Source organism: Musca autumnalis, unplaced genomic scaffold, assembly GCF_047663935.1.
Source record: "Musca autumnalis isolate F117 unplaced genomic scaffold, ASM4766393v1 scaffold_2, whole genome shotgun sequence".
NCBI classification, from domain to species: Eukaryota; Metazoa; Arthropoda; class Insecta; order Diptera; family Muscidae; genus Musca; species Musca autumnalis.
Window position 1 is genome coordinate 115,447,153 of NW_027411755.1, and position 13,028 is coordinate 115,460,180.

General features: G+C 34.9%; 2 protein-coding genes and 1 long non-coding RNA gene across 4 annotated transcripts; 1 reads left to right on the top strand and 2 right to left on the bottom strand.

The window, feature by feature from the left end:
* Positions 1-6,078: 6,078 nt before the first annotated feature.
* LOC141393043 (uncharacterized) lies at positions 6,079-6,912 on the bottom strand. The gene is made up of 3 exons (XR_012409985.1): positions 6,816-6,912; positions 6,579-6,658; positions 6,079-6,515 (listed from the first exon to the last, which is right to left on the bottom strand). It is a non-coding gene; the product is annotated as an uncharacterized lncRNA (long non-coding RNA).
* Positions 6,913-6,958: 46 nt separating this feature from the next.
* On the top strand, positions 6,959-7,553 carry RPA3 (Replication protein A3). Its single transcript, XM_073965988.1, has 2 exons — positions 6,959-7,306; positions 7,365-7,553. The coding sequence occupies exons 1-2, from the start codon at positions 7,073-7,075 to the stop codon at positions 7,464-7,466; spliced, it is 336 nt and encodes a 111-aa protein (XP_073822089.1). The 5' UTR covers positions 6,959-7,072; the 3' UTR covers positions 7,467-7,553.
* On the bottom strand, positions 7,506-8,759 carry LOC141393041 (uncharacterized). 2 transcript variants are annotated; one of them, XM_073965986.1, is made up of 2 exons: positions 8,583-8,759; positions 7,506-8,510 (listed from the first exon to the last, which is right to left on the bottom strand). In XM_073965986.1, the coding sequence occupies exons 1-2, from the start codon at positions 8,649-8,651 to the stop codon at positions 7,575-7,577; spliced, it is 1,005 nt and encodes a 334-aa protein (XP_073822087.1). In that variant the 5' UTR covers positions 8,652-8,759; the 3' UTR covers positions 7,506-7,574. The 2 variants fall into 2 exon arrangements, with proteins under 2 accessions (XP_073822087.1, XP_073822088.1); XM_073965987.1 differs by having other exon boundaries at positions 7,506-8,528.
* Positions 8,760-13,028: the final 4,269 nt, after the last annotated feature.

Below are 13,028 nucleotides of genomic sequence, written 5' to 3' on the forward strand. Positions count from 1 at the left end.
CAACAACTTGTTTTGAAAATTCATGTTCGATCAGCTGCGCATATGCATCTACCTTGATCATTGTGATATGTTTGAAATCAACAAAAAAATAAGTGTAAACACCGGGGTGTATTTCTGGATTTCGTGAAATCCAGTGGATTTTGGAGCGCAAGTATAAACTTGGCATAAGTCCCGGTACACACTAGAGTGATTTCATTGAAAAAATTGCATGAAATTATGCGTCTCTAGATCGACTTCCATAGTGAAGTAAAATCATAAATTAGCTATAGTGGGGAATTCGATTTAATAACGCCTAATTTCATGAAATTTTTTAATGAAATTCACGCTAGTGTGGACCGGGACTAAAAGAAAGCGAAGTAAGAGAACAATTTTGACAGTTGTTTGCTGAGAAATTGCTAAAAGTTGCTGAAAGAGCAATATTTAGCAAGTTTGATCAGCTGTTTTTTAATCATCTGCTAATGGTCAGCTGCTCAATGTTTATCTGATTTTTGTGGAAAAATACTATAAATATTACGATTCAGCTATATTTATTGATTATTTTATTAATGTTTTAATTATTTTTTATTTATTTTGCTTAAAATTGAAGAACTTTTTCATTGCTTTGAGCGTTGCGTTACAACAACCATATAAAAACTGCAAGAACCAACGTGGCATCACTTACACATTTTTCATGTGGTTGTTGTTTTCAACGCGCAATGCGTCGCACAACGGACCGTATGTATTTGGCCCATTATTCTTTTATTTTTATTATGTCAGAAATTAAGCAGGAAAGCAAGGCAAGCATGCGAGGCAGCTTATGTACGCAGGCCTTTACTGAACACAATTCCTTCAGTAAAAATTATAAATTCTCAGTAACAAACATTTCAAAGCAAGTCTCTCAATTCATTCTCTTTTACCCGCGTTTACACATGACAGGACAGTTGAGTACATGTATTGATTGTCAAAACCCCTAAACTTGCCTGTGTGACGTAGGCGTCCAGACAACTGCAAAAACAGTTGTAATATTATAAATAAAAATCATTGATTTCTTTTCGTTTTCCGTTCACATATTTTGTTTTTGTTCATGTTCTTTTGTTTTCAACACATTTCAATTATTATCTCACTTCTTTTTTACAAAAACGTCAAAAATTTGTTAACCCTGCTGTCTGTGAAAAAACGATGGACAGCTGGAAGACAGCCGACAAATGTATGTATGTGTTAGTAAATCAGAGTTGTATTTGAAGACAAACTGTCTGGTGTAAACGCCTAGTTACTGAACATTTGTGTAAAAAAACAACATTAAGTAATATTTTGTAATAATTATTACAAATTATCGAAATTGCTAACCTTTTTAATTAAACCATTAGTGTTCCTAAAACTTCTAAACAATGCCTGTTCCTGAACCTTGGAAAATTCTGAAAATCTATAATTTTTGGCAAAAATTGATTTGGAAAAAAATCTGGTCGCGTAGCCATATTTTTAAGAATAAAGAAGAAAAGTGTAATCTAGTTCGAAATTGGCACGGCCATCTTTATTCTTTTATTTTTATTATGTGAGAAATAAAGGAGTTAAGCATAGTACACACGGTCCAACAAAACTGACAGTCATCGAGGTCTATTTCGTTAATATCAAAGTCTAGCTGAATAATTACTTTCCTAATCACTAAATTATACCTTAAATGTTGCATTTCAATCATTTTTAGCTAACAAAAGGTTTTTATTTGCCAGAAAATTGCCGTAAAAGTACGTTGACTGTCAGTTTTGTTGGACCGTGTGTACTATGCTTTAAGCAAGGCAAGCAGACGAGGCAGTACGTAAGCTGCCCCGCCTGCTTAGTCGATGGTCAGACTAGCAAGGTTTCTTGAAACCAATTTCGTTAAAGTTTCTTTTCAAGTTTCGTTAGTGTCCACACACGTTAACGTGAAATTTAAGATTTTTTCGTGCCCCTTTATTTTACTTTTCGCATTTGTTGTGTTTCTCATACCAAAAAAACAAAGCAAACATAGGCCCGTTTTTACATGTTGTCTTTAAAGTCCATTTTTGTTATACCTTACTTTAAGAGAAGTAAGGAATAAAGTTCGCATTACAAGGGATTTGTTATTACATCTTCCATTTAAACTAAATATTATATTTTGTAAAAATATGGCAATGTCAAGCAAAAAAATCTGTATACCTCAAGTTTTCTCAAACCTGATTGGTTGATTTGAATTTGCTGACAATTTTTTCTTGCTCTTGGTGCAGCATACTCTCGGGCGCAGTTTAAATTTTAAAAGGAACACAAAGTTCCTTTTAATTTATCTGACACTTATTCTTAAAGCAAACATGTAAGAATAAAAAATGGGTTATCTGACCGATACCGGCCAATATTTAACTACAGAAATAATGTAATAACGGGCCATATATAAATAAACTAAACAACAACACAAAATAATTAACATTAATAACTAAATTAATAGTAATAGCTAAATCTTGTCTATTTCATTAATAAAATGTATTTGTTAAATCTTTTTATGCTTGTTTCGTTGTTAACGTTGGCTTGAGAAAATCACAATGAAAGAAAATGGAAGAAAAAATTTTGCAACGAACAACAAGAAGAGGCAACACAACAAACACAGAAAACCATGTACATGGGTTTCACTACTTCATACCCCTCGCCTATAAACTTGACGTCGCCATGTTGAAATCGTGCTAGTCTGACCATCGACTTACCGCGCGTTAAAAATAGGTGTGTACGATAACCCAATAATTTGTACAAATTCGTACAAATTTTTGCTGAATGCTGTTCGATAACAAAATTATCCAGCAAAAGAGAGCGAGTTTGGAGAGATTTTTGGAGAGTTTTGTGACTGAGAACTTGCAAATTTTTGCTGGGAAAATTTGTCCCGCAAAAATTTGCTAGTCTGATCAGCTGACTTTTAATCACATGTTCAATGTAAACAAATCGAAATGTTAACATTTTCGACCAAGAAAATTTCACGATTGCACATTTTTTTAGATTCTAAAGCTGTAAACAGATACAACGTTTGGGTAAAGTTTTGTGTCGTTTTGGCCGTTTTTACACTGTTGGGCATGATGCCGAAAAATTCAAATTCATTTGAAATATATGCCGACAAACAGATAAACGCTGGACTTTGGTGTCGTCGTCGCCCTGTTGTTGTTGTTTTTTTCTCGACGCCCAACGCAAAACTTTAATCAAACGTTGTATCTGTTTTCAGCTTAATGCCTGATTTAGACTATGCTGGATTTAGCAAATCCAGTGGATTTAAGTTGTCATTTTCATACAACATATGTCAAATAAAACCAGATAATTGCTAAATCCAGCTTAGTCTAAATGGACTTTAATGGCCCCGGCACATACGGTCCGTTGTGCGTCGCGTCAAGCGTTGATAACAACAACCACATGAAAAAAGTGTAAGTGATGCCAAGTTTGTTCTTGAAGTTTTCATGTGGTTGTTGTAACGCGACGCTCAACGGACCGTATGTGCCGAGCCCTTAAAGCGTTGTGGATAGGATTAAAGCATTTAATAAGTAAAGTGCAATTTTAAAATTTATGTTTTTGTTCCGTTTGGTTTAAAATATCAAAAGAAACAAAAACAAATTTCATACATTTTCGGAAACAGCTGACTTTCTTGCAAGTTTTTGCAAAATGCTGTTCGATAACTTTCTGCAATTTTTCTAGCTTGAGAGAGTAAAATTCACTGAGAGAGGTTGCTGGAACTGACTGAGTAATTATTGCTGGGAAAGTTATCGTACACACCTAATAACAACCACATGAAAATGTGTAAGTGATGCCAAGTTTGTTCTCTAAATTTAAATAAATAAATTTTTATGTGGTGATTGTAACGCGACACTCAACGGACCATATGTGCCGAGACATTATAGTTATGCCAAGTTTACACTTGCGCTCTAAAATCCACTAGATTTTACGAAATCCTGAAATACATCCCGGTGTTTACACGAATTTTTTTTGTTTTCAAACATATCACAATGATCAAGGTAGATGCATATGCGCAGCTGATCGAACATGAATTTTCAAAACATGTTGTTGTAAATTGAATTAGTCATCAAAAATATACGACAATATAGAACTTTACAACTTTATTTCGAAAATTATCGTAAAATTATCTGTATATCGTATTAATTGTGTATAGTAATAACAAACGAAAAAATAAAAAATGATTTTATCGTTGAGACATCATAATAATAAATTTTGACAGATAAAAGTTGTGTTCAGAACTTGTGTTTAGTTTAGTTTAGCGCTAAAAATGCGTTCCCGTACTCCGAAGTTTAGCAAGACTTCCACTTCTCTTTAAACAAAAACAGCGCCGAATAACACCCTATTCTCCTGTTTTTTGCCATACAATTTTGGCATAGTAGAAACTAGCAACATGTTCATTATCATATAAATACGATAGATGATACGTTGATTTGCTGCAGTTTTTGCAATTTCCGTAATTTTTTCGTTCCATTATTTTTAAAGAAATTTGTATGGGGAATCAATTTTCGACAATTCGCTCTTTTTTCTAACATTACCATTAAAAAAGTACAATAACACACTGAAAAATAGCATTGTGACAGAGCAATTTAATATTTTTTTCACATTGTTTACAAATTTTGATACTAACGTTTTTTGTTGCATCAATTGACCATCTACCTTGTTTATTGTGATACGTGAAAAGTTTTGCAACTTTTGGTACTTTTTCAGGCAATAACAGGGTTGTATATCATGTGTACTGCGATTTCGAGGTTGATTTCGCTGAAATCACGAAATGAGATGATTTCATTTTTGTATGCGAAATCATGATAATTTTTGCTTGATTCCGCGCGAAATCACGAAACGCCTTCGAAATCACGAAAAGACGCCGAATGTAAACCAAACATTAGTTTATACTTACGAAATCCACTCGATTTCACATGTAATACATAGTACGTTTATATATAACCGGATTTTACAAAACCACTGGGTTTCAAATGTTAACTCCACACACTTCAAATAAATCCTCATAAAGAAGTTTAATGCCTGATTTAGACTATTGCTTGGTTTACATTTACGAAATCCACTCGATTTCAACTGTCAAATCCATAGGTTAAACGTCAAGTGAAATCCAGATGAGATTTCATTTGACGTTTGAGCTATGGAATTGACAGTTGAAATCGAGTGGATTTCGTAAATGTAAACATAGCATATGCTGGATTTAGCAAATCCAGTGGATTTAAGTTGTCATTTTCATACAACATATGTCAAATAAAACCAGACAATTGCTAAATCAAGCGTAGTCTAAATGGACTTTAACCCTACAAAATGATATAATATAAACGTCAAATGAAATCCAATGGATTTCAGATGAGTTTTCATTTGACGTATACGCAAAAGAATTGACAGTAGAAATCGAGTCGATTTCATAATGTAAACCAAGCATTACTCTTTTAAAGAAAGAAAAATCACTTCCAAGCCATGGTACAATAATACAGGTAAAAGCAAGTGTTGTTGTACAACAATCGATACAACAACCACATAGAAATTTGTTGTTGTACGTAATACTAGTGTCAACAAAAATGTAAACAAAATGTGAAATATCAATATGTTTTTGAAGTTTCATAATTGTAAATTAAAAAAAATGAATAAAAACTAATTACATAAATTAACATCAATAATATTTCTCCGTTGTACCTTCCGCGAAAATGTTGACTGTGGTAAGTATTAATGCATCAACATATCCAGAATAAAAATAATTCATGGTTTATTTCAGATTGGAACATTGAAAAACTATTTTTAAATCAATCTAATCCAAAGATATTATATGCGAAGAAAACGCCAATTCCATGGCACAGGATAAAATGTATCAAGATTAACACCGCTAGAAAAAATCAAGAAAGCCGGTGGTGAAGGCAGTACGGTAGGATCATTAAGAGAAAACTGCATACCTGCAATAATAGGAATTGTAGCCGATCTAATTGTCAGGATAAGCGGAAAGCTACATCTTTTTGGCTCCCTTATAAGACATAAACCAATGAAACAACTAAATTCGAAATATAAAATATATTTTGTTCTATGCATGTACATATGCTTTAAATAAAATCAGTTTGTTTGGACATTATCCCCAAATATTGTTGGCTGAAGTAGCTAGATGCAAAATTGCTTCACTATTTTCTTCCTAAATGTGTAAGGATAAAAAGTGGTAACGAAAGGAGAGTTTCAACGGGCCTTATAGTGAGTTTAGCTTTACGAAATCTGAACGTGGGTTCATGTTATGTTTAATCCATTGCTTGACGTTTTGTGTAGCTAAAAACAACAATCACATAGGACTACTTTCGTGATGCCAACCACAGCAACACCTGAGACGAAACTGCTGTTCTGATACCTCTTTCTGAGCAAGGGGGCTTTCTAGGGATATTTTGAACAAATCTGCTTAGCCATAGTTAGCCAATAAACTCGACTGCGGTTCCATAGAAGGATAAACATACTCTGCAATTATCTTATTCCGTACATCCAATATATTGCGATTTCATTCAAAATGTTTTCCATCAGATCCTTGCCTGCAATGAGATATTTTTAAGTGCAATAATACCCACTTGATGCTGAATAAATATAGCACTGACCTGTATCCGCCAATGCCTGACACACCATTTTTAACGGCCTTTTGTTCTCTTACACCATACGTACGTATTAGCCGTGAAGTCTATAACTTCAAAAATATGTTTTATGTTTGTTTATCGGAAAGTAAAAAATATAAATATTAAATGACAATTAACGAAAAGAACAACATGTATTAAACTTCATATTGTCTTTGACACTAGTATTACGGATGAATCTAATCAGCTGGGACTTGCTTTTACCTGTATTATTGTACCATGCTTCCAAGCAAAGGAAATCTGAAAATATTTACCTCACGAAGAGGGTTAATGTTGTGCTCTGCTTATCACGTTTATTGTGAATGACATCTGAATTGCTCTCAATCTAAAGTGAGTGTCTGAAATTGCATTTTCGGCGGGCATTATTCTTTGTTTACATTCCGTCATAAATTTCACAACATTGAGTTGCGTTCGCAAAAAAATTTAATTGCAAATTTAGAATTTGAACGTTTAAATAAAATATGGCCTTTGAAGCAAGAACCCACGTTAATGGCAACATGCTGAGACAATTTGCTGGACAGAATATAAGCATAATGCTGTGTGTTGATGATGAAGCCGGTACAAATTTAATAGGAACGAGTACGGATGAACAAAAGATCACGGTACAACTCTCAGACTCGGTTGGTGCTTCCAAAGGCGATTGGATAGAGGTGATTGGAAAAGCTATTGGATCCACAAGCGTGAAAGCCAAGGAAGTAAGTACGAATGTAAAATAGACATAGGAAATCGAATGGTAACTCCTTTTATTTTTAGGCCATACTATTTGGTGGTGAAAACATTGATTTCGATAAGGAGGGATACAACATGATGGTCCTGTTTATGAACAATTGCAAGGAGATATATCGCAGCGGATGATAACAATTTTGACTTTCGTAAATAAGATTGCCCTTAATGTTTCTTTTAATAAGACATCCAAAATATAATTTATTTGTATAAATCAAATCAATGATCCAGATTAGCATTTTATTTATTTGGCTGGAATACTGCAGCTTTGTAGACTTCGTTTACTTTGTATGGCAAGCGTTCCAAATCCTCCATTAGTGACATTTCCTCTCTTAGACTGTTCAAGTACATTCGTTGTAACTTGCGTATCATGGGATTAATTACCTTCGAATTTACAATTTCATCTGCAGTTATGGTCAACTTTTCTTGGGTAGGGTTATCTGGAAAATCGTTTTTGCCTATTTCTGTCATTACATCCTTTTGCTGTGAAAGGGATACAGACAGGGCATCGTTATCGTCAATATGAGCACAGTGCTCGCATTGGGCAGATGGTTTTGGAACATCTTTTAGTTTCTTATTTTGCTCAGTTATAGAACCTACATCAATGGCTTTGTAGTTCTTTAAGGTTTCATCAATTTTTTCTTGTAATTTGCACTGGGATATAACCTTTTTTTTAAGTTCATGTGAACTCCTGCGACTAATTACCGTTTTAGATGACATTCTACTCTTCTCACTGCCCTCCTCAGAACCATTCCCAAATCCCCTTAAAAGTGATTCTGTATCCTGTGTATGATGGTTGTCTTCTAATTTGTGTTGGTTAGTTTTTAGTCCCTCAGATGGATTGGGACGGCATTTGCAAGACATATGAATATTTGGTTCACATGCCGTGTCCATTTGACTGTACTGCAGTTTTGACATGGGTCTATAAGCATCAATCAATGCATTTGAATGATAACGATTGTCACATAAGAAACGGTCAGCATCACCACCACTACTTATAACGCTCTCCATGTGATGTCTCCTTGGAATATCTTCATGACGACTTTGTGTGTCATATTTGCTCAATGTTGGCATATTGTATCTTGTTGCCATTTCCACGTTATTCTGGTCAAAAAAGTCACTAAGTTTTGGTTTGTTCATGTCAATTTGATTTTTTGAGTGAAACGAAGAATATTTCTGATGAAAAGAAAAAAACTAAATGTTCTCGTGTTTGACTTCAATTAAGAGGATTTTGTGATCATTGCTTACTTGACTTAGTTTAGAATTTTCACACATGTATTGAAGAAATTTGTTAGAATATCCTGACTCTTCTTGCATTCTATGAAATCTTTTACCGGCTGAAACAATTTTAAAATTATATTTTTAATAATCTTTTTGTTTTTCGAGATGTGTTTTTGGAAATTAAGTTTGTATATTTTTCTGTCTGGAGATTAAAATTCCTATGTATTGTATGTTTAAAATTAAAAGTTTATATTTCTCTTTCAAGTTATGATATCATGAACTGAGTAGTGAACAGTTGTTTGTAAACTGCAAGAAATGAAAAATTTGTAGTATTAATAAAGACCGTGATATGCAATGTCATTCGGTGAAAATATAATAAGGTTAGGGGATGTGTAGTCACTTCCGGTCCATTTATATCATACAAAACGAATAGGAAATAAGGTAGGGGGATTGGAGAAGACCTGTAAACCTGTGGGCAAAGCAAGGCACGCAAAAAAGGACAGATTAATTAGGATAGATTAGACATACATAGCGTGTTTGGTGCATAAATACATGAAATCGACCGAAAATATACATGGGAGCTATATCCAAATCTGGCCGATTTCAATATAACTTGACAAATTTATTTCTAGACCATATTCATTCACAAACCCAAAATTTGCAGACTTTATCTTTTACCATTCTATAGATATTTGCATACAAAATCTAAATTTTTGAGGTACCTCCGATTCTGATGCTATATCTCCGGATCAACAGAGCAGGGTATTGCTCGATCTCCTAGGGGACAGTGATATCCTTCGACTCAGCCAGGAGAGCCCTCCTTCGGGGGGCTGGGAGGAAGATGAGAGGAAATACCCTAACATTGAAAATATCTTCCTTCCTTACTTAGTTGGCCCATTACAGAACATTTGTTCCATAGACCGAACTAAGAAGAGATCTCCATTCCTCTCTGTTTCTCGCTTCACTTTTTGGACGATATGGCCTAGCCAACGCAATCGTTACATCTCGATACGTTTAACTATATTCATGTCTTTGTATAACTTATATAGCTCGTGGTTCATACGACGTCGATATTCACCGTCAACGCAAATCGGCCCGTAGATCTTTCGAAGAATTTTCCTCTCAAACACACCAAGCACTGCCTTATCTGCTTGCGCAAGTACCCATGCTTCCTTCCAATCGACCAAATTCCGACCCCTGTAAAGGCTGCAGTTTCCAGCCCAAAGGCTTCGACAAAGGCGACCTCTACAGGGAAACTAATAAATCCAATGTTGTCGAACTGCTTGAGTCCTTTGCGGACATCTTTGATGACCGCGGTAGGATCGGGCACCTCGACTCCATTGGCACTGAGGACGACGGAACGTAACGATGATCCCTCCCGTTTCGAAGTTGGCGCAGGGAAAGTTGCAGCCACAAGCGGGAGAGCCGCTAAAGGTACCGCCTATCTCGACTGTCTCGTCGGTGGCTGCTACCGGACCTGCCGGGGTAAAGAAGGGTGAAGATCGATCAGGGGCGACTACTGTGCAGAGGACTGGGCAACAGACCACAAACACACACACATTTTCTACTTTATATACAGTTAGACTACTAAATTATTGCAAACGATGCATTTTTAAAAATTTAGATTTTTAATTATGAATTACAACAAGAAATTCATTCAATAATGTTGGGTTTTTTGTACATTTCTGTTGACTTGCTTGTTAATGACAATATCAAGCCAATGACTGACTTCCGTATCGTCAGTTGCTTTACAAGTGACTGAAAGTGTGCCAAGTATTATGTTTCTTAACGCCGTTGCAATTAACAACTACGAAGCTACGTGTTTCAAAACATCAAAAACAAACATTTTCAACTCAGGTAAAAAGCAAACATGTCCCAATTTACATTGGGCGAGTTTCCTTCCGGCAATTTTTCTATCTCCCTTTAAAAATTGCCTGCTGCGTCTATACTAGGCAATTCGTATCAAAAATTGCGTTTTTTACTATTTCCTTTTCTGACATTTGTTAATTCTTATCATTTTGTATAAACACAAATTAAGAAATATTTTCAATAAAATTCGGTTTTTTTTGGAATAATAGACATTTCAATATGAATGAGGAAGACAAAAATTCCCTTTTAAGAGACGTTATGGATTGCATTGGAGAAGCCATTGATATAGACTCAGACGACAGCGACAAAGAAGACATACTCGTTGGTTTGTAGCACAAAATTATGTTCTTAATTAAAAATACATTTTTGTAAGCAATTTAGGATTAACGACTTTATGCAAGAAAGTCACATTTCTACCTGCTAAAAGAGAAAGAAAGCTGTGGGTTAAGCCATGGAGGGCAAATAGAGTGTTTAAGTTTCTGACCAAGGAACTGCTATTAAACGACGAAGTCTCAAATAAAAATTGTTTGAGGGTGACAGACAAATCAGCAATTTCAATATTTATTAAATTTGGTAGAGGAGGATATCTCGCTATCCCATACAAAAATGAGGGACGCAATTCCAGCAGCCGAAAAATTAGCACTGTCTTTACTGTTCCTCGCCAGTGGTGAGTTATCACATATACAGGTTGTAATATTTAATGATAATTCTTTTGTACCGGTTAGACTTTTCAAAATCTTGACTATCAGACTCGCTTATCTAATAGTGCGGTTACACTACAGTTTTTTGCCGGGTTAACCCACTTTATGAGGATTTATTGCTTAATCTGGTCAAATCTGACCAGATTTGCTATACAAAATTTAAATCCTCTCACGACTGGGTTTATTTTAAATCCGGCACAAATCCACCAAAAAATACAGTGTTGTATTCGGTATTTGTGCAAAAAAATCCAACTCATTACATTAGACACTTTTTTAACAAAAAGTACGCTTGATACCATGATACAAAAATGTATCCCTGTGTGTAAAATATACCAATATGAGCAAAGAGGGGATGATATCTCATACGAGAAATTGTAAAAGTGTAACACACGACTTTATCAGTTATTTTGTATGTATACGTAAACAAACATCAGCTGACAGTTTATATCCTCGAAAAGCTAAGTGTAACCAGCAAAGATTAACCCACTGGATCTATTAAACCCAGTGGGTTAACCTTCAATAGTGTAACCGGGGTATAAGTCGTCCATTAGTCTCATAGTGCCGGAAGTATGCGAAGCGCTGTTAAGGAAATTGCGAGATACCTATTTGAAGGTATTCATATTGCTGAAACTATTTTAAAAAATTTTAATTCCAGAATTTTTTCACACAGTTTCCCAGCAATTGTTTGGAATGGGAGGTCATTTCAAAGGAATTTGCATTAAAATTGCTTAGGTGCTATAGATCGCAAACATATAACCTTTCGGCCATTACGCAAAGATGGTGCCTTTTACAATAATTATAAAGGGACAAACAGCATTATTTTGATGGCCCTAGTTGATGCCAACTGCAAATTTGTTTTCATTGACATATGTAGGTTGTAATGGTCGTTGTAATGATGCTGGAGTGATGCTGGAGTGTTTCTGCAAAGTAAATTGAGAAGAGTGCTACAGGAAGAAAACGAAACGGCTATAACGACGAAACGTACGAAGGCGAGAAAATTATAACAATTCGTGTTGTGTTTTAAAACTCAATTTATGCTCTGTTCCTTTACGTACCTGAGGTTACCATTTCTTACCAATTTTAACCTGCAAAGCGTTCATTTACTAGGCGTTTACACCAGACAGTTTGTCTTCAAATACAACTCTGATTTACTAACACATACATACATTTGTCGTTTGTCTCTCAGCTGTCCATCACTTTTTCACAGACAGAAAGGAAGACAAATTTTTGGCATTTTTGTAAAAATAAGTGAGATAATAATTGAAATGTGTTGAAAACAAAAGAACATGAACAAAAACAAAATATGAGAATGGAAAACAAAAATAAATCGATGATTTTCATTCAAAATTTTACAACTGTTTTTGCAGTTGTCGGGACGCCTACGTCACACAAGCAAGTTGTGGGATTTTGACAATCAATACATGAAGTCAACTGTCCTGTCATTTGTAAACGCAGGGTTACTTTAAAAAGCACAAAATTTATATGAGAGCAATTCACCACTTTTACCATTTTTTGCCACTGTTACCATTTTTAAAAGTAAAGGAACAGACCAATAGTGGACAGAAATACTTGTAAAACACTGACGTACATACCCAGCAAAAAGTTTGCATCCGTGGATGCAGTTTAATCAGTACTAGTGTACAGTACAATTGCCGTTGGAGTACATATTTTCCTATGAATTCACTTATGAATTTTAAAAGAGAGCGCGCAGCTAGGATGCACTCCATTTTGCTTTCACAGCACACAGCTAGGATGCACTCCATTTTCGATCCAACTCACGGCTTAAGATGCAGTGCTTTGGATTGAATTTATATTCATTCTTCGGATTGCATTTTTAATCACTCTGAAGATGGAATAAAAGCTCTGTTCCTTTACGTACAAGAATCTTCAATTTTTACCACTT